At 35.6% G+C, this 26,543-nt stretch overlaps 1 protein-coding gene across 2 annotated transcripts in view; it reads right to left on the reverse strand.

The window, feature by feature from the left end:
* Positions 1 to 26,543, reverse strand: part of DACH1 (dachshund family transcription factor 1) — a 446,835-nt gene that overhangs the window by 206,095 nt on the left and 214,197 nt on the right. For both annotated transcript variants that reach the window (XM_059684811.1, XM_059684810.1), the window contains one exon: positions 8,958 to 9,119. In XM_059684811.1, coding sequence (XP_059540794.1) covers positions 8,958 to 9,119 — 162 coding nt within the window. The remainder of the gene's footprint in view (positions 1 to 8,957; positions 9,120 to 26,543) is intronic.

Here is a 26,543-nt window from a genome sequence, read left to right on the forward strand (position 1 = left end):
CTGTTTTAATAACAACATTCCTAATCATTATCAAACTGGTAATTCTCTCAGCACTGAATGTAAGGGTCTGTGTTTCCATTATGACCTGCTGTTAAAGGAAACCATATTTAGACCCTCTATTCTTTCCTATCTTCCAAATAGCCCAGGTTCGTTTTTTTTTTTTTGGGGGGGGGAGGCATCGCCAGTCTGCAAGGTTATAGGTGGCACATTATTTCATCATAAGTGAATTGACATTTTACATATTTATGTCAATGACTATATTATTTGCTTATCATCATTTATTCCTATTCTGTATTCAATTTGACATGGCATGATTCATACAAATGGCTTTGTACAATTTTGGAATATTTGGACAATTTAGAGAAGAATCAGTCACATAAATGTGAAATGTTAGGTCTGGTGACAGGGGCATTGGGCTCAGAGCTATAAACCTGTGCTCTCCCATTCACAATACATGAATGCCATAGTAACACTTCAATATACTTTCTAATATCAGGTAATCATAAGAATTATCTGATATTAAAATGATTGAATAAGGCCTGGGGTTATTTTAAACTGAACTGTTTTCTCCCACTATACTTTTTTTGAAGCTTATATAAACAATATTATATGCTGATGTAGAGTTACAAGGATCATTTTTAGCACATTCCTTGAAGAAAGTAACATTTCCGAGGTCATGACAAATGCATTTGATCTCCTGGAATGTGATGGAGTCTACCATATAATAAATACGTATAACAATCGGGTAGATCTTACATTTCCGTATGTTTTATGATTACACAAGGATACAGCATTAAATAAAATAATTTCATTTACATTTCTTAGTATGAAATGCTTGAATTTCAGGTTTATAACATTATCCTCTCATTTAGTTGGAATAGGCAGTATTAAAACAAAAACAAAAATGTTGGATCAATATTTTCTAATATGGTTATAAATAAAAAAAAATTCATGAAAATGAAACACACTACATAAAAAGTGGAAATATTCTCTACATTCTGCCTATCTATACCACATAATACATTTAATAATCAAACAGGGTACTAGTACATGTTACTGATCCTACTCTAATGATTGTATCAACGTGTAGAAATGGATTTAGAAATGTATGTTCAAATATTTTAAACATATTTCCTTTTTAGCATTGTTCATAATCACTTGTTACGATAACTAGTGTTTCTATTATTTTTATAAACATTGAAAATAAAAAGTGTTATGCGAGAAAATGCAAAATGATGCCATCCAATTCATGTAAAATCATGAAAAGGAGTTTAGTAAAATGACCAGTTATTTATACACTCATGTCATTTTAAAATAATCTAATTTTAAGTAATATTAAAATTTAAAAATTCATAAATCTTCCAATATATCATACGAATGTTAACATTCTTACCTAGTTCCTTTCAAACTCCGATGAAATGGATATATATTACAACAGTGTAAAATTCTATATCATCTTTTGTTCTTATATCCAGAATAAATATTTTCTACCCTATTTATCATATGTAATGGTTAGATAATATGTGAAATATCCTATATAATAAAAGGGTAATATGCAAATTGACCCTAATGGTGGAATGAGTGGGAATGGTCGCTATGACGTGCACTGATCACCAGGGGGCAGACGCTCAATGCAGAAGCTGCCCCCTGGTGGTCAGTGTGCCGCTCCCACAGGGGGAGCTCCGCTCAACCACAAGCCAGGCTGGTGGTGGCGGTGGCAAAGGCAGAGCTAAGGATGTCCGGCTGTAGCTTAGGCCCGCTCCCTGCATTAGTCAGACATCCCCTAAGGGCTCCTGGACTGCCAAAGGGATATCTGACTGCCAGCTTAGGCCCTATCCCCCAAGGAGTAGGTGTAAGCTGGCAGGTGGACATCCCCCAAGGGATCCTGGACTGTGAGAGGGTGCAGGCCAGACTGAGGGACTCCCCCTCCCGAGTACATGAATTTTCATGCACCATGCCTCTAGTTATAATATGAAATGATGTATTATAATATGCTCAATAATGCCTTGTTTTAGGCATTTAGGTTGTTTCAGGTTTCTATTTTGCCTTTGAAATCACTCTAGCCCTGGCTGGCATGGCTCATTGGTTAGTGTCAGCCTGCAAACAGGAGGGTTACAGATTTGATTCCCAGTGAAGTGCCCATACCCTGGCTTGCAGGTCTAATCCACACCCCTGGTTAGGGCATGTGTGGGAGGTAACCAATTGATGTGTCTCTGTCACATCAATGTTTCTCTCTCTCTGTCCCCTCTTTTCTCTCGTCCCCTCAATCTCCTATTGAGATTTCAAAGAATTTTAGAGTCAAGAGAGTAATTGGGCATCAAGCACCTTATTTATTAAATAAGAGAACTGAAAATTAAGAGACTTATTTAAGTAGCTAACTTACCTATTAGCTTCGTGATGACTAAAAGCTAAATCTCCTGATATATTTTGCTCTCTACTCTCCTATATCAGTTTTTAGAACATCTAGAAAAACTTATCTTGATTATGCTATAAGATGTTCAAAGTTTAAAAATGATTTTTTGATAATTTTGTTTAAAATTAGCTATTTATTCTTTATATGTTTATATTACATTACTTATTATAAGTACTTAATGAAGAAAAATGCCAGAAATGTTAAGTATTTACAAAAGCATTAAAATTTCTGAAAGGAAAGTTATTATTCTTAATTTTTTTTTTAATGTTGGAGTAAGCAATTTTGTTTGAAATGTCAGGCTATGAAGACATCTTCTGCATAGAGAATGATGTGAACCATATGGCTTATTCACAATCAATTGAATTACAAACCATGGCAGTTCGTACACTTTCAGGAGATGCTTATGTGGTCCTTCCATTAAAATTCCACTAATGTGACATTTGTGAAAAGGTTTATGTTTGGACACACATTCCCTCGCCATATGTGAAGCCACAGAGAGCAAGACCATCGATTCCAAGTGTTTATATATAAATTGACAGCTATCAGTTCTAAAAGATTTCTCATTGCATGTGTCAGAATCCTCTGGCCTTTTAGGGTCATCTTGTGTGTTTCCATGTTTACAAGACCCTGCCTGTTAATGTGGCTAACTTTTACTCATCAGACAGGAAGAAGGATCTTAAAAATCATTGTTAGGCAGAGAAACATTAAGAAAGTTAAAAAAAAAAAACTTTCCATATTTAATCTGTTAAACAATGGCAAATTTCTTATGAATCAGTGATACTGTAATTGAACTGGAGACATTTTTAGAGCAAGCTAGCTTTGGCTTTTTCACCCACCGATTTGGAATCTGCTCACAGTACTGCCAGCTTAACCAAAAAGGATTAACTCTCATATCCAACTGAGAACACAGATAATTCTCAGTAATTGGTAAAAAATGAAGATGAATGGGGCTGAGAGATAAGGAGCAATTAGCTCATCAGCAGTTACAGCTGTGCACTCAATCGGGATCCATCTCTGGAGTCTCGGCCCCTTTTAAAGAACCTAAGCAGAATAAGCATAGGACACCCTCCTCCCCAAAAATTTGCGTATACCTGCCCATCATTTCTCCAGTCTTCCAATTTATTTCCCTACTATACAAAGACACCTGTCATAGTATGCTATGTAAATGACTACCTCTCTCAGGACCTATGTCTAAAGCCAATCTTCTTTTTAAACTTTTTTTTTTTATAACAGAAACCAAATGACTACTGTAGACACTCTTAAATTCCCTGTCAATCGTTTCATTATAGCAGCATCATCTGTTTGAAAATATAAGCAATTCCCTCATCTAATTATAGGAAGGATTTGAGGTTCATTAACATTGCCAAGGCAGAGAATCCAATGTGCAACTGCAGAGCTCTCTGTGTGGTGGCCTGTGTTCTCAGTTTCCTTCTATTTGCTTTCTCAAGGTCTCCAAGACTTCTTCCTGAAATCATAAAATTAATTTTTCCTTCCGTGACTGAGAAGAAAGTACTACAGTGTAAACTATTCTATTTCTGTATGAATAGGGGGAGGGAGGGAGGGAGGGAGGGAGGGAGGGAGGGAGGGAGGGAGGGAGAGAGAGAGAGAGAGAGAAGGAATAGTCAGCTGGGGAAGATAATTTTATCTCCCTATCTGACTGGCTTGTTTTTTGTTTGTGTTCCATTTGCTTTGTTTTGTTTTGGCTGATGAACCAAAGTAAGGAGTAAGAACACAACTGAAAAACCCAGCTGTTAATAACAAACTCAAGTTCTTGTTTTTAATTGAAACTCCTACATCCTATAACTATTGCAAGTTTGAGAAAATGAAAAAGAATCCTACATTGCAGGGTTTGAAATGTGTTCAGGTTCGTGGATCACTGCATCCGTGGACACTTACTTCACAAGGTTCAGAAAGAGAAAAGACCGAAGTCTCAAGATTACTTCACTTCCTTAAAGAAATAACAGCAGTTGGGGATTATGACTATAGTTTAAACAATAAGATTTTCTCAGGACATCTGTTTTGAGATCACATGTTGAATAGATATGAACTCATTTCCTACTAAGCAAGCAATCTACTATTGTTGATAGCTGTTTACCAGTTCTGTGAGTCAGATATTAGCTTGTGGCAAAGGTCCCTCTTAAATCCTCTGAGTATTCTTTAAACTGTGTACATAGTGTTTTCCTTAAATAAAATGTTAAGAGAAGTAAAAAAAAAAAAATGCAGTCTTTTCCTGTCTCTTGGTAAATTAAGTCCACGAAGTCTCAGACTTGGGAATAATATTTAATGTATTTATCTTTAAAGAGTCGTTTCCTATGTTGTCATTAGTTAAGGGAGTAAGATATTAGGTTTAGCAAGTATTTAAATAACACAGAAACTATTAAGAGATGCTAGCTATGTCAATATTTATACAGCATTTCAAAACTAGAAGTAAAATTAAGTTTCCTTTATTTAGATTAAATCAATTGTGCTTAATTTAGTGTCTTCAAAAATGTTCATGATGACAAAAAAATAATAAGCAGATAAAAACACATAACTAGAGATACTATGGAATTGACCTTGAGTTCACCGGTTTTAAATTCTGCCTTTCCATTATCCCAGTCCCAATTTCCAAGCAGCATGTTTTAAGCTGGTTATGTAGATCAGTCCTTAAAGCAAAAAAATAGCAATTTATCTGGCCTGAATGTTGTGGATAGTGTTGCCACTAAAAAGAATCCAGGGCATTTTTCCTTCTTATCTGCAATGTAGCTCATATCAGCCAACCTGTCACAAGATAGTACTTGATATAAACAAGAGATTGCAAAGACATCTCGGTAATCAATATCAGGATGGCTACAGTATGGAAGTCCCAACCAGTGCATATCATTTGTCTCAGCATCTATTTCTATGGCCAAATGAAGCATTAATTCAAATCATAAATCTATGGTGATTTAAATCTGGGAATGAGCACCTGCCTGCTTTAATGATTTATTTTGTACATTTCAGTAAGCAGGAGATTTGTCCATATGAACTGACAGGTCACCTTCAGATGCCAGGAGCTGACTGTTTATCACCATGCAGACTAGCATCTCATCTTAGCGAGTAAATATTAAACTAAAAGAATCCAATTGATTGTGGATGAGGGAGAATGGCGACATGGCCATATATTTTACTCAGCATGCTGATGCCTCACTCAGATCTATCCTGAAGTTCTCAGTTCTTCCTAAAGTGATCACTCTGTTGGAAAGACATGAGCTCAAGGTCACCAGGTAAAATTAGAATGCACCATACTTATTTGTCAGTGTCAAAGTTTTTTTAAACCCCTTTGTTTGGCTAATTTTTGTGATTCATATTAAGAATTGGAAGGGGACTTTTATAATAAAAATATCCCTTGAGTCCAACAAGCCAGATGGAACCAAACCAAGCCCCCCAAAATTCTATTTCCTCAGATAATGAGTTTATTTACAACCAAAGGGAAAAACAGTGTTCTTGCATAGGAAAATCTGAAATGTGCAACAAAACATGTGAGCCAGGCGAGTGCAAGAAAAAAAAGAACCCTGAAATAGCTTCAAAATTGTCACTGGATTTGGGCAGAGCTAAGGAGCAACAATACATCATTAAGTGGCACCTCTCTGAGGGGTTTTACTACTTCAAAGAGCCAGTTGATAGATTTGTGAGATCAGTAAGCTTGTATTCTGAAATACTGGCCCTAGAGATTCTTGGGATTCCTCCTGGAATTCTTATGCTCCAATACAACTTCCTGAGCCGCTCATGCTAACGATGTTCCTAAAAGATCCAGCACATCCTCCCAGAGTTCGCACACCAAGCCACCCCACCCATTAACTGGATGCCTCTTACATACTGGGACTGTGGTATGATCTTTTTTGTGCTCCTAGAATGAGCTAAAATCAAACTTACAACAAAATTCAAATGACATAACAGCTCCCCCAGGTTTCCTCACAGGCCAGTAGTTTAACAAATAACACCCATCAGAGATAATAGGAAAACAGAGGAGGAAGCAGTTACTGACTGTAAAAAGAGGACAAAGGTGATTTTCAAAAGGGTAAATTTGGAGAAATAATAATAACGGCCAAAGCAATACCAAATCTTACTGGTGTCCAAAGTGAAAAACAGGCATGGTAATAAATAAAGTGATAAACACTTGACAAATATGATCTCCTTGAATTATTATGATGTAATACTATTATTTAAGCCATTTTCCAGATTTCCTTAACTTTGCAAAGTCACAGACCAAGTAATTATTGAACACTTACCAAGAGGCAAGTGGTGTTCTCAGAATCAGAGAAGCTAGGCCCATAGAAAGCCACTGCTAATTCACCCAGCACTTTGATCTATAGGAGCTCAATCCCCACCCCTACCCTGGCCTTGTACCCTCCCCTTCCCCCAAACTCTTGTTTCCTGATCTCTAGATAAAGGAGGAAGGCAGGGGGTGTGCTCAGGAAGGATAATAAGTCATAAATTCTTAGAGGACAGTAGCATGTGAGACAATAGAATAAAAATGACAAATATAACATTTCCACCTCAAATCAACTATTGATATGTAAATAAATGATCTACATGCCTAAGGACTAGCAATGACACCAATATTACAACAACCCCAAAATACTAAGACCCTCTAGGAAGATTCAATTAAATTTCTGCTCTGGTTTAAATTGGTGTTGGATGATGGGTGTCAAAACTGAAAAACAATATAGTCTACCAACTAAATACTTTCATGAAAGAAAAGTGATTTCTTCCGAATAAAAGAAAAAGAAAATTCAAATTGTTTTTTAAGTATCATGTGATACCCGATGTACCCACATAATGAAGGTAAACTATTATTAAGTCAGTAGGCAAATATTTTTCTATTATATTAATTATTAAGTCGATGTCAATGCTTAATTATGAGCTGTGGTCTCCTTTTCTCATGCCTGCTGGTTTCTCCAAAGTCAAATTTCTGTTCTGCTGCTCAGAAATTTGAACAGAAGTATCATGTTTTAATATATTTTGCTTTAAATATTATTAAAATGCATAACTTGTTTATCTCTCTTCCCCAAACCAACTATTAAGAATAGCCTGCATTGAAATCTTACTCTTCTAAAATTTGATAACAATTGAGATTGTGTTTCAAAATAATAATTAAAATTTATATGGGTGTCTAATTTTGCTCTAGTTATAATTCATTTTACTTCAATCATTTTTATAAAATTTTTATGTGTTGATATTTAGAGAGAAAGAGGAAGGGAGAGGGAGAGAGGAAGAGAGAGATTGTGTGTGTGTGTGTGTGTGTGTGTGTGTGTGAGAGAATGAGAGAGAACAACATTTGGGTTGTTGTTCCACTTACTCACGCACTCATTGGTTGATTCTTGTATGTGCCCTGACCAGGGATGGAACCCCTCAATCCTGGTGTAGTGAGACTATGCTCTAACCAATTGAAAATACCTTTTCTTCCATACACCTGAATTGAGCTATGACACCTTTCAGATGTTCACACAGTGGCAAGTTTTTAACTTTTAAAGGTCTAAATTTATGCATGTGAATGACGTAAAGAATCTGCTGCCCCTATATTCTCACTGGAAGCACCACAAATGCAAGCACTGATGTTTTTCTATCCATAGTATTCCCCCATATATCCTTAACCACACCAATGTACTGAAAGTGGAGAGTTCATTCATTATATAAAGAAATAATCTGTTAAAATCATGCATGGAAAAGAAAACTTAATGGAACTGTCATGAATGATTGTGTCCTGTGTGAACATTTGGTAGAAATAGTGTCTTACACACATCTTATGGCATCTAAATTTCTCTTGGTAAATTATACTTTGAGCATGATTTCTACATTTTAAAGGGAACCACACAGTGCAGTGGCAGGATAAAATTTTGTGTCTGACCAACACATGGATACTAACGATGTCAATGAAAAGTAATTTCATTGTGTTTGGCAAAACAGATTACCCAGATGAATTCTGCAAAGAAAAAAAAACTGTTCCTTTGGTTTTAATAGTGATTGCAAACTTTTCATCTTTTCTCCATACCACAAGAAAAAAAATCAAAAGAAATTAAAGTTATATATCTAATATGAGAAAAATGGATAATAGTTGTATATAGAAAAAATTAATTATCAAAATAATTCTTATTCTTGTCATCACATGAAAGGATTAAGTTATATGTTGGCTGCTAAAGCAAATTTATTATTGAAGAAGAAACACATTAAGAATAAAAAAGGGAAAGAGTATGATTTTGTTTGTAAATATTCTTCTGCCACCTTACCCATAATCAATATTTTAGAATTCTGATTATTAAAACTTATTTGTATTATAAAAGATGTTAACTGAATGCTTATAGAAGTTGCAGGCATAAAGTTGATCTTATAATAAAAAATAATGTTGCTAATTATTTATTTAAACTGCATGTTATTAGAAGCTAAGTAGTATCTTCAAAATATACATTGTTTTGGAGATAAAAGGAACAACTTCTTGAATGGGTAACCAATAGTTTTGTTCTGGAAAATAAGGTAATTTGGTAGCAAAATGATTACAATACATTTCAGTGAACATACAACTCACCGACACTTGAATTCATGTCCCCATTTTCAGAATCTGCTCCATGTTGGTTATTACTGGCATGATAGTTGCTCATGGCTTCTAACTTGATTTTTTTCACCTTCATTGCTTCAGCAATCGCTGCATTGGTAGCAGCGGCAGCCGCTGCAGCTGCTGCTGTCAGACCTTAAGAGAATAAATTAAAAATGAGGTAATTCAAAATCGGATTTTTTGATGTAATAGTTCATGTGCTTTATATAACAGGCATACAAACACATTTAAGTATCTGACTCCTTTATGCCATACTTTGATAACATATATTCATCCCCACCTAGCCAAAAAAAATGGATATAAATGGGAGAGTGCTCTCTAAACTCCTAAATTAAATATTAGCAGAAACATAATTCATACAAAGAAGGATAGTGGTAGAATGCAGCCAGAATTACCTCTCCGACAAACCAATGTGAACATGTCATTCCCTGCTTAAAAATGCTCTCCAGCGGCCTAAAGGGGGAACAATTGGAACTGCGTACCAGTTCACCAAGTCTTACCCTAAGGAGTAATCCTACCTTGTCACCTAAAGTTTGCTCATTTTCATGCCACACTCCAGCTACACCGAACATGCCACCAGGACTTACACATGCCCTGCCTCTCGAAGCCTGTGCTTTCACACATGCTGTTCCCCTTTTCTGGAACATCCTTGCTCCATGACTCACTTCCCTGGCACAGGCCATTATGTTTGTCCAGAGCGATCTGTCTCTGTTCAGCCAGAGAACAGAAGGTAGAAGTGGATGTGAGATTAGAAATAGAGTTGATCAGATTATAAAAGAGCAGGCAAGGAAGGCCATGCTTTATGTATAGTATAGACATAGCCAGCTGAGGTTTTTGAGCAGGGGAATGTTTATTTTCTTTAAATGTTTGAACTTTCAAAAAATATTTTTATTTCAGAGAGGAAGGAAAAGGGAGAAATAGAAATATCAATGATGAGAGAGAATCATTGATCGGTTGCCTCCTGCACCCTGCCTGCCTCCTGGGTATTGAGCCCACAACCCAGGCATATGCCCTGACTGGGAATGGAATCCTGACCTCCTGCTTCATGGGTCCATGCTCAACCACTGAGCCACACCAGCTGGGCTAAATGTTTGAATTGTTACCAAGGCAACTCACTTTATCTTGGCATTCCTCATCTGCAAAAAATCATACACTGAAATATATGATCTCTCCTCATTGTAAAACTTTAATAGTCCATGAGACACTATATACCACCACCATCTCCCTCTATATTTATTTCTACTATGACTGCTTCAAAGTTTCTGACTACAGTTCTTCAGCCTGGTTTAAATTTATTTATGTGATTTATTTCCACTTCCAGCTGGTGGATTAGAGACTGCACAATTCTCTCCTTCTTTTCCTCCCCACTAATCATCACTTTTGGTTACTACAGCAAATAAGTTATAGCCTCAGGAATTATAAAAGTATTTTTCTGTAGAAATCTCTCTCTCTTTTTTTTGAGATTAGGAGAAGAGCTCACCATTCCTTCAAATCAAACCAAAGAGGTCTTGACTACCTTCACCCCAACACAAAACCTTCAGATTAGATCTTTGCATGAAAACTTGATAACCACTCCCCCACAAAAAGGCACTGATCTAAATTCAAACAATTCTTCTGGGTCTGGAGCTAGCATTTATTGCCTTTTAAGTTCCAACTTGAAATGATTCTCTCATCTTCCTATGATTGAATTTTCTCCCCAGTTACTCATTTCCTTCGAAGATGTTCCAGAATATTTTCTTTCCTGTTCTCTTAAAGTTCTCTTAGTGTTTCCCAGAAAATCTCTCTTCCTCAACTTTGACTTGTTACAAATGTGCACATTCTACTTGTCCCTTTTCTTTGTTGACTAATGTCATTCCATCTCCAAGTTATGACACTTCTAGGGCCTTTAACTTTGATTTACATGTAGTATTTGAATAAAAAAGACAAACCTACAACTTGAGATATGATTGCTATTATACTGAATATCTGAATCTAATTCAGTAGCATAAAACATAACTATGCATGATATGGCATTGGAGAAGCCATAAAATCTTCTTGAGTATGGTTTCTTCATCTGTAAAACCATTATATTCACAAAGGGGTAGTATGAAATTTAAATAAGATAAACTAGGTGAAGAAAGCCACATGTTGAGTAAAAACTAATCATGCCTTGCATTCTAGCTCCTCAATAGGCAAGTGCAGTCCAGGGTAGGGACATCATGGCTGACTGCAGTTCCCTCGGATAGAGGAAATCTACTTCTCCTTAGCTGACTACATTCATTGTCAACTTTTTAAAAATACTTTTAGTAATTTTATCATCTCTCTAATCTAATTTATGGTGCTCTTCTGTTTTTCCACTTGACAGTTTCCCCAGTTGTACATTTCTAATAAAATTCCAAATGACATAACATATAATGTGTGTGTGTCACACACATTTAGTTCTTTAATAACCTTCAAATCTACCCAATTTTCTCCATTCCCACTGATTTTCCCTCGTGCAAACTGCCAACTTTTCGTCCCTGGAATCCTGTAATAGCATCCTAACAGATTTCACTTCCTCCCCCTCCCATCTCTTAGCAGTCAATGTAACCTTATGAAAATAAAAATCCAACATGACATGCAATGGCTGCTCTTAAGTGCTAGTTGGAAGCTCTGCCTGGCTGTGAGCGCCCTTTGTGCTCAGTTCCTACCTATCTGTGTAACGTCATCTGTTCCCTCAGGTTCCCCTTGATCTCTGTGCTCCAGACATACAGGCCTTCTTCCACTTCCTCTAAAGGCCTACATTCCTTCTTTCAAGCCAGACTTTGCATTATTCCCACCTTCTAGAAAAGCTCTCCAGTCCCCTACTCCAGATCCACCTATGCATCCATCATGCAGTGGCTTAAATATTATGCTCTAGGAGTAGCAGAATAAGGTTCCCGACTCTTCGGCCTACCTGGGAAACAGTTATCAACATTTTAAGAATCAGCTCAAAACTCACTTATTTTAAAGGGCTGACCTTCCCCACCCCACTCCTACAGAGTAGAGCTAGCCATCCACTTGCCTGTGTTCTCAGCCCTGCTGTATGAGTCTGCCATCCTCTGTGCTGTGAATCACCCCTGGAGTTTTAAAATGTGCAAATAGCTGAGTTCTATCCTCTGAGATTCTCATTGGGGCCCTGCATTTGTATATTTTGGGTTCATTTTGCTGCTCCTCACATCATGTTAATGTGCAATCTGAGAAGAGAAACTCAGTCCCTTAAACTATTTTTACCTTTTTTTGTTTTTGTTTTTGTTTTAAGAGAGGGCCTGTGGTAGTGGGGTAGGTTTAGGGTTAGCCCCTTCCACTAGGTTATAATACTGAAAGGACAGAAATACTTCCTTAGAATATGCATCTCAAACACCTACCACAATGCCTGGCACAAATTGTCACTGAATGAAAAAAAATGCTTCTCAAAGTAGATTAATTGGAAAACCGAAGGGGAAATATAGTCATTATTTTGACACTAACAATGTAAATAATTTCAAACATTATGTTTATGTGAAAGTTAACCTGGATCTACTAGGAGTAGCAAATCTCATTAATAGAAGGTGACTCTCACCAAATCTGCGTCTGCCTGGGATGGAGAAGATGACAAAAGCCCCACACCCCAACCCCTGCGCTTCCAGCACTTCCTGATGGCCTTGCAGTGGCCCCTTCAAATATCTGATGTGACTCTCAAGTCCCTCCAATTTGCTGTCTCTATAATACAAACTTAGCACAGAACCTATAACTTGCTTTAGAAACAAGCCCCATTGTACATTTTGTTCTCTAATAAAGTTACTTTTGCGGGGGCGAGGGGTGAATGTAATGAACTCACAAAATAACTTTTTTTTCGTCTATACTTCATAGAGAATTCTGAATGTGAACCACTTTCCATGTAATCAAGAATTGTCTCCTTGTGTTAACACTGGTGACCCATAACATATACCATCCACTTCTCTCACTCTCCTCCTAGTCCTTTCCTCAGTTCAGCTTTCTCCCCTTGCCTCAGCTTCATGGAGATGTTTGTTGTCCCCTCCTTGAATACTCGACACTTACACTACTGCAACTTTACCTCTGCTTTTAGCCCTTCCCTGTCAAAACAACCCCTTGTTCCTGCTGAGCTAGGTGATCCCGTGTTTCCTAAAGCGATACTCTACACCAGATAGAGAGTAGCTGGAGTGCATGGTAAAAGTAGAGGTTATCTTCCCTGGAGTCATAGCCACAGACTATTTCTGGGAAGGACTGAGGAATCAGTGCGTCTACCTTCCAACAGGTTTAATCTGATGCTCAATGAGCTTACATCACTTGGTGACAGTCATTTACACTGAAGTGTGTCTGCATCTTACAGTGAAAGCTTGTTAACTAAGCAGAGCCTAATCGCAGTGGCTCTCAATAGTGAATATGCATACAAATCTAGGAGGACGCATTCAAATACAAAATCAGGTTGGAAGGAGGAATCGGCGTTTGAGACCTACTGCTCCAGTGTGCGGCACTTGGCAGAAGTGAGTCTCGTGCCTTTCGCCTACCACAGCAGAAGCAGAGGACAGCCAGGCCATGCAGCGCTTCTCTGTGTTTCCGATGCAGAGTCACACATGTATTCATCTCTAACAACACTACATCCATAAATCAACCTGGAATCTACTGTAATCGTGACTTAAACAGCTTACATAATTGCTCCTGATCCTGAATTTAGTTCACACATTTTCGACAGATTTTTTTTTTCTTTCATTAGGGAAAACAAGGAACAAATCAAAAAATGAATTTTTTTTTTAAAAAAAATCTCTTATACTAAAGAATGATTAACCCACTTACCTCACCAATCACACTTTTTTATCCTCTCAAAGAACATTTGTAGTATCTCGTATACTATGACAAAAACATGTACTGAACTGAGAAGTCTAATGTAATATGATTCTACTTTAAGAGATTCTAAATCCAATTTCATCGTCATCAATGGGGAAGCTTTAATTACTGATGAAAATAATGGGTTGAGAAATATTTTGTTTAAAAAATACATTTTCCTTCAGAGAAAGGATAAGTCTCTAATATGACAAAAGCTACCTAATAGCAGAGTGAAAATTTAGCCATTTGACAAATGGAGACCTAAACATCATGTTTCTATCAAAGCATTTGATTTAGTAGACCACATTGATCAAATTTATCAAAAAAAAAAGTCTGATTGACCCTCAGGAAAAGGGTTGGCAATCAAACTTAGAGTCCAAATGTCTATATCATGAAAAATAACTTGTTTCTTTTTTTCATTTATATTTGATCTCAACAAACTCTTCTCTTACAAAAGAATAGATTTTACACAGAATTTAGAAACATTGCTTGTCATATTATTGTCTGAATTATCATACAAACTCAATGCTGGGGGCCCAATTCTGCTTTGCTCCATCAGAGCAAATTCTATATATATTTTAAAAACTGGTTATTGTTAGAAATTATTTTTATCTTGGCTTATAGAGTTCCTGTACTTTTACTTTCACTTTCTGATGCTCCGCTACAATTTTTTTAAGTTCTTGTTGAATACAAAACTGTATGGGAAATCCTCGTTATCTAATCTCTGTTTCATATAAGGAGTAAATATGGTGGTTGAAAAAAAAAGCATGCCAAAAAACCATACAAACTTTGGACAACATGCATCTAATTTACCTGGAATACTGCACAGCAAGCTATATAATTCCTGTGGCTTCAAAATCCTAATCGCTAAAATCTGAGATACCATTTCTGATCTCATAGGGAAGTAGAAAATATGTGTGAAATGATATATGCTACAGTAAGGGCACATACTAAGCCCTCTGCAAAATGGTAGTAATTATTATCAAGTAACCCATAATACTCATCATGTCCTTATATTTAGTTTTGCTATTGTTCAGCTACACACAAAAATGCAAATATGACAAAAGCCACCTAAGAGCAGAGTGAAAACTTAGCCATTAGACAATTGGAGATCTAAACATTATGTTTCTATCAAAGCATTTGATTTAGTAAACTACATTGATCAAATTCATCAAAAAAAATCACAAAAATCTGCACTTTGTGCTACATTGATACAAAACCTCCACTACTTCATGTTCAATATCCAAAAACCAATCCATAGGTTTATCATTTAGAAGGAAAGCAGGCATTGTTACCACTTAAGTACCTTATTTTACTTTGCAAAGATAGCTTTCTTCTGCTGCTTTCAACTTTTATCAAAACAGCCTTTAAATCCTTCAAATGCCATTATACAATCCTGATCACTCTCTTTAACAAAAGGAAAAGTCCCCAGTCTATTTATTTCAAATAAGTCAGTACCCCTAGTTATAAAGTGTAGATTACAACTGTAGATTATAAATATCAATAAAAAAGACATATTGCTGTCAAATTCTTTCTCTGATCTGTTTGTTTGCTCATTAACTTGAAAGGTCCAATCTTTGATCTTTGGTTTCAAAGGCATCAAGATGACTTCCAAATGTTTGATAGGTTGTCTACTTTTACATCGCATTCCATATAAAATGCATTTCCCAAAACTTAATAGGTAAAATAAAATGGGTTATATGCAAGAGATAGTCCGCATTCAAAGCTTCCATATGATAGACTTTTTATTAGTCTATGCCACTTTACCCAAATTTAGAAGAAGCCATTTTAAACATGCAGTAGATTATAGCCAATGGTAGTTATTATTAATATGCTGGAATTGATAAGTTATTTATGTCTGGCATTCTTCCTACTGATTATTCAGGGAGACAGGCAGCTTATAAATATCTCATCACTCCACAGTCACAGAAATTTCATCGACAGTGCTTATGCACAGCTATTAGCAATATGAAGCTAACCATTACAAGAAGGAGGAAAATCGAACATGTGGCATTAATACGCAGTCCTGGTTCCTAACCATCTGATAGGCAGATGGTGTGAAGCGGATTCTCCAGCTGAAATGAAGGGGCACATCATTTAAAACCTTGTTTGCATTCTAACTGATATCAGTGCCATATTGATATACATGATACATCATGGCAGTATTTGAACAATCTAGTTTGTTTCAGTCATAAATGTTTACAGCCTTGTTTTTTTAATCTTATAAGCATGTTCAGAACAGTGTATTTTTAATTTATGAAACCTATTGTTTACTTCTGTTGAGCTAAAAGATTAGTGGAAAGCAGAGATATTAAATTACTTCAACCCAAAGCAATATAACCAAGACAGATGAATAAAGTGGGTTTCAATTTTCAGTAAAGGATGTTAGTAAAGGAATTTTACAATTAGCCCAGGCATTTTGTGCATTAAATACATTTATTCATTTAAACCTTCCAGCTCCCCCCCCCCCCCATAGCATACAGAGAAACTTAATGGTTTACATAGTCATTCATTTAAAACTCTCACTGTGTGCAATTAATCTTGTCTAACAATTCAATTCGGGAAGTAAAACATCAAAAAGCATAGTTCAATTCAACAGTCATTACTGTGAAGTAATCTTTCTGCTCCTGACAGTTCCTATAGACTCGCTGCAATACTCTGTTGAAGGTGCACTCATTGTAAGCTTCATATGAGTTTGAATTACAACTCAATTGAAATCACTCCAAGTTTTAGAAGAACTCTTGGCTCAATATAACAACTTGAAAGTACCAGTACTTGCTTTTTTACTCTGTTTTCTTCCTTTCCTTTTTGAAATACAAGCTGTCTAAGATACTGACACTAATTTTCAAAGTTATTTTGTTTCTCAATATTTTCTAAATAAATGAAAACTGGATCTGAAACGTGCCTGTTCTCACTCTTAAATGATTAAATAATGGTAGTGTTAAGCAACCAGAATAAGTAACTTAATTGTGAATCAGGGTGGATTGAAAATTTTTAGTGTGAATTTGTCTTCTAATGTCCATTAGACTGACTTTACTTGCCCTTTGAAACACATTTATATTCTGGAGAGAAAAGGAAAATTGATCTTTGAGGCCATTAATGGAAACACTCCTTATCCCAGTTTTCAGTTCTTCAATTGATTTAATTAGATTTTTTAAATGTTTGGAGTAACAAATCAACCCCATGAATTTGAAGAAACATATAGTAGAGAGTGTATAATTTGAAAATGACTAATAAATCAAATAGATATCAAAAGTAGCATTTTTATTCTGAATAGTTTAAAACTGCAATGGCCCAGAGTGAAGGAATGACAGCAGTACTGAAGTCAGGAGGAGGGAGCACCATGGGGATGTCATTTGACCATGTGTACATCACTGAGGAATTTCCATGAAAGTCTTTGAAATACTCAACTTCTGATCATTAACTCATAGAGTCAGCCTGAAATGTAATCAATGAATATTTAAAATTACTATGGTTAAAATAAGAAAATATGCAATTTATGAAAAGTTGAACCAGACACCAAAAGTTCTAAATAACTCACTTTTACTCCTTTTTTTTTTTTTTAAACAGTATCACCTTTAGAAAAGTATTTCTTAACAGCCAGTTGGGGTATAAACTTAGAAAACATGAAAATGAGCAAGACTTTATTTAATACAACCCTTTTATTTCACTGATGATGAAATATAGGGGCAGTGAGCTTAATCATTTCTATAAAGTCACACCATTAAATAATGACAGAGTAATCCCAATTCCGCTAACTCCCTGTTCAGCATTGACCACACCAGCTCTGTCAATAAATGCAAAAAGAAGAGTACACAGAAACCGATAGAATCATTGAAAGAAAATTAATCACCTTTGCTCAAGTAGCTATGAATTGCATAGGAAGTCAAGATTATAGACACTCAGGTGATATCACAAATATAAGTTGACTCCACTTAGGAACCTGTTCTAAATGTTCATTTGTGATTCAGCTTTGTAAAATTGAGACTATATTTGCCACAAAAATAATCATTCAAGTTTAACTATGCACAAAATGTTTAACCTGTACTATTGGTGAAATACAATATTTATATTAGCCTGGTCATATATCTTAAATATGACACAACAAGGAAAAAGAGAAGAGCAAATAAATGATTTTCCACTATATGTCTTGAATATAGAAAAAATTAAAACAAAGTGAAATAAATAAAATTTGACTAATTTTCTTTAAAGCACTCTTCTTATTATTTCTTATTATTCCATTCTCCAATAAACTGGGAATTAAATGTCCTTATGTTTGTTTAAGGCCCAACACTTCCTATTCCCTACATTTCTTTTTTTTATTGTTTTATTGCTTAAAGTATTACATAGGGTATTACATATGTGTCCTTCCCCCCGCCCCCGCCCTTGACAATCCCCTGGCCTCCCTTACCCCCCAGTGTCTTATGTCCATTGGTTATGCTTATATGCATGCATACAACTCCTTCGGTTGATCTCTTACCCCCCTCCCTCCTGCCCCCCAACCCTCCCTGGCCTTCCTGCTGCATTTCTCATCACCCCAAATTATTCAATGAGTTGAGTCCAGTCAGGTAGCTCTTACTAGCCTGAGAGTATCTGACAGTAGGTGATATTCTAAAAGACATTTTTAAAGAGACTTCTTGTCGATATACTGATGACAGCTCAGGCAGTATAATAAGTGAAAAGAGGAAATGGTGTCGTAAATTCACCTTCCTACAAAAGAGCCACCTCACTGGCACTTTAGCTTGAGAGTAATCTCCCCCAAATGTTCTTCTCCTTTCCTGAACACCATGTAAATTCTCTTCTAAATCCATTAATAACTCGTTAAGAGTCTCCCCTCGCCCCCCCTTTTTTTTCTTTTCCCAGAATCCAGGTAGCATGTGGAGCTCTATCAGTCTGGGGTTGTTGGTAAGGAGAAGAGTTTAGAAAAAAATATGGAATATAGGTAACCCTTTTTACATGTAAATCTTATTAGGGGGAACGTATCCAATGAGATAGAAACAACTGGAGTAGGTGTGGCCACCAAAGTTTTTAGATATACCAACTATTAGCTTTTTAAAACATTTTTTTGAAAGGAAAAGACTCAAGAAACAAATGTAATTGTACACACACATGCTTTCTAAATAGAGGTCAGGGTCAGGGTTGGGAACAATACACAACCATATTCACTGAACAACAAAAGGAACAGAGAAGCTAGCTGAGGCAATATGTTCTTCATACCTTTGTCATTAGATTCTTGTATTTATATAATACCTATCTAAAAAGCAGGTATTTTTCTCATTTGGTTGCAAGGAAAATGTAGCTGGTAATAGGCCAATAACAGGGCTTGGAAGAGTAGGTTTTGGTTTACAGTTTTAATGTTGGACTATGGAAAGAACAATCCTGATTAATTTAGAAAAACAAATAGGGCAATGCAATAGAGAAGGTACAAAAGAAATATAGGTATCAAGTAGTTGTCATTACCTCGGGGGTGGAAAGTTAAATAAATGAAGCCTTTATTTTGGCATACCTTTGTAATCATAGCCAAATTAATTTTTTTGAGTGTAACTTAGACATATTACTTAAATTGTTTTATTTGGAGGCAACATCATACTTTATTGTTCAAGAAATAAATGCTATATTTAAAGCTATTTCCCTTCTGATATTTGATTAGTATATTTAACCCAGCTCACCTAGGATCAGAGCAGATGGACGTCAAGGAAGAATTACCAGTGGTTGGTATTATATCATTCATTCCTCTTTTTTGCTGCAAAGATCATTCAAACTGGAAGAAACATTTACTTCCTAACTGGGCAAGACATGTGATCCGTTTGTGCACTCTGCTGGAACCTTTTACTTTATTTCAAAACACTAGTAAATCATAGCGAATCTTCAATTGTTCTTATATCTCTTCATTTTAGGAGCAAAATCTGTAGCTCTGTGATCCAAAATCTTCTCTTGACCTAATTTAGGTTGTACCATGAGATTCTATTAAAAGAAACTAAATCACTGCAGTAGATTTATTCGCCTTAAATAATTTAAGCTAATTGAAAAAGACCAATCTAAAACTAAAACACTTCTCTCAAGCATTCAACTTCTGCATGTCAATTAGTAATTTAAACAATCAGCTAATCGCAACAGCTTTGTGAGAAACATGGACCTGTACTATGTACACATTTCTCTATCTCCACTGAGCTGAAGGTAGAAATAAACATCAATTCTGAGTCTGAAAGTATGTGTATCTTTTCTGTAGTAATTAAGTAATGCTAATAAAGTATTTTCACTGATGGACTTGAGATTTTTCTCAATTTTCCCAAACAAGTTTGAAATGAACACATAGAAAAATGAGAGAAATATCGGGAAAATTATATACAGTCACTCTTTTGGCAAGGAGTTGTGTCATTTCAAATCTATAACATGACTGAAGCAAAAAAAAAATTGAAAACATTAGTGTTATTCGCAAGGTTACCACATCATAATAACCAGAATCTGAACTCCTATACATTGGTTTTAAAATTAAGAACCCAACTTCATGTTATTATTTTTATATTTTACTTTTTTTACTTTGCTTCTTATTAAAATTATTAAATATCAATTTGATGTAAGCCATGTTAGTTGTGGCATATAACGTTATCACAAATTATAATATTTTAATTGTCCCATCATTATAGAACTCCATTTATAAAAGGAATAGTCATTTTTCTCATGCAATCATTTACTTTTATAATTCAGCCTCTGTAATTCCTGGAATGTACAGCATAATCACTGGTATGACAATCCTACAAAGCGTTACAAAAGCTCTTTGCAGTATTTTTACCATAGATTTTTCTTAAGAGAATTAGAAGATTCAAACATAACTTTATATTGGAAGTAAAGCCTTTTGAAATATTGCTAAAGTGCATATTGAATAAAAGACAACACACTTAAGCAGACTTTTCCCCCTTTAAACAGCATTCATCTTTTCAAAAGCAATAGATTCTCAGTCCACACGGAGTCTATTGCATTATTCATTTCATGTGCAACCTCATGCTGGACCATAAATTGTTACTTTATCTAATCAAAGGAGACTTAACTCTACAGAAGGTCAAAGGTTTAATTTTGTGAAGTATTATCTTACGCTATGAGTTTAACCGAAAAATAGAAGAAGAAAAACAGCCAAGAAACTGGTAATAAATGAACCTTTATTGCCTCAGGCATTGGCCTAGTTAATAAACTTTCATTGAAGGTTTCTTTCAACTGTTACGGACAATGAGAGGGAAAAAAATCTTAAATTACAGCCATGTGTGACTTTTAAGGCAGTCATTCTTTTTTATCTCAACCTCCCCCACTCAGAAAGAAAGAAAGAAAAGGACAAAGAAAGATTGTCTTCGATCTCTTAACCAAAAATGTATGTCTCCAAACAGATGAAAAAGTGCAGATAAACTTTTCTAAAAGCAGAGGTCAGCTTTGAACAATCTGAAAAAAGGCATTCTTTAGGTGTTGAATCTTAGAGAACAACCTCTCTAGCTAAATGTAAAACTACAAGAGGAGGAGGAAGACATGGTGTGTTCTCCACAAGGCTCTGAAATCATAGCCTCCTGCTGAGCAAAACATGAGCCTTAGAATCTCAATATTATTGCACACATCCCATTGTGGTTTCAATATTCATCAAATGCATTGTAAATAAGTACATTGTCTATGTACTATCTGCCCCATGTTAGTACAAAAATTATTTTATTTTCAGAAACAAATAACAGTAGTAGCAAAATAATTCATTTTATTGTTATGCGCTTCACATACGTAAGAGGAACAAGTCTATCTGTCTAACTGACACTCAACCAACACTGAATGGCCTGTGGGTAGTTTGGTTTCTCAGCATTTTCTAGAGAAGAAACTGAATTGAGTTGTTCTGAACTCACATGCAGTTTTTTTCAGGTGTAAAGTATAAAACTTATGGCCTCAATTTCAACATCTGTATCTGCACACCACAGCATTAATACGGCAGATCCTCGCATCACCAACGGAGTCCACATAAGCTGTGAGAAAGGGAAGAAGCCATACTCTGCATCTTCCCTTAGATACTCACAAACAGAAAAGGAGGAGGGCTAGAGCCCTGTGCTCCTAACTGACCCACCCCACCCCCAGATTCCACCCATTAAACACAATGCTCTCAGCAGGGCACCCAAACCTCTTCCCACCTGGCAGCATTTCGACAGAACTGGGCTCTACTTCATTCCTGGAACACGTCCTCCGGATGCTCTCTTGGCCACCTCTGAATGCAAAAATGATCGCTGCTTACACCAGAAGCACCAGGTGAAAGCAAGACCGGGCTCCCTACTAAGAAATACACTTCGCACAGCTGGGAGGCAATGAGTTCTACAGGGGTCAAGGATGAAGGGCATTTATACCAGCAGCTATGCTTCTTTGCTATATTTGCCAAAAGTAGTGAGGGAGACTTAGAAGAAAATGGAAAATATAGAGATTAAAGACATTTGGACGAAAGTGCTGGATTTTTTTTTAAAAAAGTCCAGTTCTATGCATAGAATAATGATGATTAAAAACATGCTTTCTAAAAATGTGGTTAAATCTGGATATCAGAATCTGAAGCAAATTGAGATAGTTTCCATTAATTGGTAGAGGGTTTTAGAATCAATGAGCAGGTTTCGATTTCATGCAAGGATCCATGAAATGCTACCCAAAGGTAGCATTTTGAAAAACACCATCAAAAGAGCAATTGATAAACATAATTTTTGACCCTCACTTTATTTTCTACCTAACTTGTGTACATACATCCCTATAGTTGGGGATCAAAAGAATAAAATATGAAGAAAAATGAAGAAACAGCAACATTGTTTCTAGAAAAGAAACATTGTATTTGAATGTGTATAGTGAATGGCTAATACAGGTACTATACATTTTTGGGTAAGTGATTTAGGAATCATAGCAAGAACAGTCATGCTTTATAATTACAGTTTTTCCATTTACCATTTTTTTTTAAAAAGCTGAGGTACATTTAGAAAGTGACCCCAAGGTCAGAGAAGCTTGAGAAAGTAACAAACCAGGTATCTCAAATCTGGTTCTTTATTCCATTCTTCAAAGTTTTAGGGGTATCTGGTTCTTTATTCCATTCTTCAAAGTTTTAGGGGTTTGGGAAAGTTATGTTAGAATGCACAAAGAGGAAAAGAAAGATCAAGGGAATTCAAAGGATTCATTAAAAGTGCAGACGGTAACTCTGACTGGTGTTTTAGCTACATAGACACAATTAATTAATTGTAACATTGGGAAGCTCTAAAATGCTAAAAGAACGTGCTCACGCCAGCAATGCAGTAATGTAGCAAAATACTTATAATCTTTCAACCACCAGGAGCTTTTGTTGGTTTTTGAACCTAATCCACAGCTTGACATAGATCCTAGGGTAATGGAACACAGTTCTTTGATTGAAATAATAACTAAACATTGCTGCGCTAGCCTGGTGGCCTAATAGAAGTCTGTCTCTCTGAAACTCGAGAAATTCAAGTTTGGAAACAAACTCAGACACTGAGCTCTGGCTTGTAAGTCCTTCAAGAAAAGCCTTTGACATGGAATATGCCCTTTCCAGTTGAACATGGCCAAAAATAGACATAAAACTTCTGCAATAGCCTTCCTTCCAAATAATGAGATAGTCAAAACAAATCAGCAGTACAGTGTTGATTATCACTGAGAGTTTAATATATGTCATAAGAAAAGCTAAGTATTTCAAAAGTGACCCATTCCCCCGGCTTTTTCCATCTCTGTATGACAATCTGAGCATAATCTAAAAGTTGAACCATTGTTACAAAGAAGGTTGATTTATATATTTTGTCAATTTTAGTCATGTGGAAAATGTCAAAGTATTCAAAAACACACTAAAAATACCTGAAAAGAAATTAAATTATATATCATTAAGTGAAAAAATTGTTTCTATATTATTTTGTTTTATTCAATATATCATGATTTGCAATACTGATAAGAATGCCACAATGGAACATTTTAGTAACAGAAGAATAATTTCTAGGTCTACATTTGCAGCCATAAATATACTCTGATTAAATTCTGAAAGACAATTGCAATAAAATCTCCATTGGGTATCTTGATAAATTTCAAAAAGCAAAGAAAATATACTATCACTATTTACCAATATCTAGGCATCTTGTGGAAACGGCTAAGCAAAGAGTAGATGAAAAGAAAACAGAAGAGTCATGAGAGCATTAAATATACCTAAGGCTATAGCCAAACTATTATTTTTTTATGCCTGAATGCAATGCTTACAATGTTACTACAAATATGTTTTACTTGATGTCTGTCATGTGACACTATCACATCACTTTATAAACATGTAAAAATGATACTCAGATGACAACTGAAGCGGTCTGCACACTGTCACAACTGTGAAGTGTTGACATATCATTACATTGTGAGCCGTAAAGCTGGGTGGGAAGCGGTGAGCAAGTAAGAAAAATCCTCAAGTTAAACAATAAGTATACAATCCCAAAAAACATAGTAGTCCTTCTACATAGAATTCCAGGGAAACAACTAAAGCTGGTTAAATCAATAGGTTAACAATGTCTGGAACCCACATTCTTTCCATATTTCCTCACAGTCATCCTCAATATTTTGGGAAATACCTTGCAATATGTTAGCAAGTGGGCTACAATATTTCCGTGTATTCGAACAAAACAATGAGGAGCTATTTTACATATGAATATATATATAATTTCTTTTGTCCCCCAAAGAAATATTTTCCAGGGTACATCCTAAAGACTCACCTCTCAGAACTCACTAGCCATAACTGTATCATCCAATTATGCCCAACCCAATGATAGGTAAAGGGAATGGGTCTCTCAGACTCATATCTGAAATGGAACTCGGTGTTGAGTCTTCTTAAGCACATGGTTGGAAGAAAAATATGAATTTCTCAATAGAGTTAGGATTTTTGTTATAAAGCAATGGAGTGATAAGTGGTTATTGGATAGCAACTATCTTGGCCTGTAATAAAAGTTTATTGGGGAATATTGAAGAAAATAGTTTATAGTCTCAAATAGAAGCCCAATTACATTGCTATTCCAAATCTGCCATCATTTAAAATCTTTCCTATGCTTGGTCAAAAGTTAACATGTGCCTAGATTCAGAGGATAATATCATTGCTTTTCTCAAGGCATTATTTTACTTCTCATAATGAAATCCTTGTACAGGAAAGTTCCATAAAATTATAAGAGTAACCTTGATTTTTATATTTAGGAGAACCAAGAACAGAAATATGAACTAGCACTCAATTGCTTTTACTTTCCTTTTCTACCTTTAGCTGGCGATATTACAGAATAAATCATCAGATGTCTTGCCTATAGAATATATGATAAGCTGATGTCCTTCATTTGATTGTCAGACAATAAAATATATACAAGATAGCTAACACCAAGGAACTGCCACATTTGAGTTATAACAAATATACATGTAAACATTGCTTATGACAGTGAGATGGCGAAAACTGGTGGTGATATTACTCAATGTCTTGGTACAGTACTAGAAGTATTGTCTTATGTTATTCCTTCTGAAGGATGCAGAGTGGTATAGGAAAACTTGAAACAAAACTGCAGAGCTAAAGAGAGGGAAGAAAAAGAGAGAAGACTGAAGGAACACACAAACAACAGTAGCTTTAAGAGTATACCTGTTTATTGCCATGTAAGTGCTGCTTGGTCTCTTCTTTAGTTCACAAAAAATATTTAATAAAGTTTAAAAATTAAGAGCAATAGCAGAAATAGCATATAGGATGAAGAATGCAGGCTTTGTAGTTGAAGATTTAAGTTTCAATCCACTCTCTCCCATTAGGTACATGGCCTCTGTTTGCAAACCTAATTTCTATCAGCTTCAGTTAACTTTTCCCCAGCTCTTATAAAGGGAATCCTGTTATTTGTATTTCACAGAGTTGATGAGAACATTAAATGACATAGGATGTGTGAAAAGCTTACACAGGTGTTCCATAAAGAGAGTTTTCTTCCTTTGTGCTGCAATCATTCCACGGTAGCAGGTCCTTTCCTGCATTTTTTTTTCTTCTTTTTTTTTTTTGGGGGGGGGGGGCATTACTATTGATAAAGCTGCCACTACTAGTTCAGAACAAATGGCAGAGCCAGGGCATGACATCACTCCGATAAATCTGTTCCTACAACGGTAGTTCCTGGGATCGATAAGGAGACTTGGTAGAAAGCATATTACTCATAAGGAATTTTGTTTTATAAGTACTTGCATGGATAACTCTAGATCAAATGTTTAAGATGCTACAACTTACTAAGTGACCTTAGACAATTCACTTAACTACTCTAAAAATGGGACTGATAAAAGTATCTACATGCTGTGATGGTAATGAAAACCAAAACCAAATGAGGGAGAATATGCAATAAACTTCAACTGTGCGTGGCACAACATAAGCAGGCCATTCGTGTAGGCTATTGTTAATGTCCACTGACATCCAAAGACATGAATATTCACAATTCAAGATCATATAAAAACAATTTTACAATGATAAGAACAAATTTAATTAAAATTATAATTAAAGGAATATAAATTTTGCAAAAAAAACATGAAAGAAATCACATTATCATTATATTACATATTATCATTATACATAAATCAATATTCCAAGATTCCAAGGATATTTTATTATAAGAAATATAATATGTAAAGTCACATCAAAGAAAAGATCCATCCAGTTGCATGGACGTGAACAAAAATTCTACAGGATAAATTTAAAATAGATGGTCACTAAAT

The sequence above is a fragment of the Myotis daubentonii genome, chromosome 2 (genome assembly GCF_963259705.1).
Source record: "Myotis daubentonii chromosome 2, mMyoDau2.1, whole genome shotgun sequence".
NCBI lineage: Eukaryota > Metazoa > Chordata > Mammalia > Chiroptera > Vespertilionidae > Myotis > Myotis daubentonii.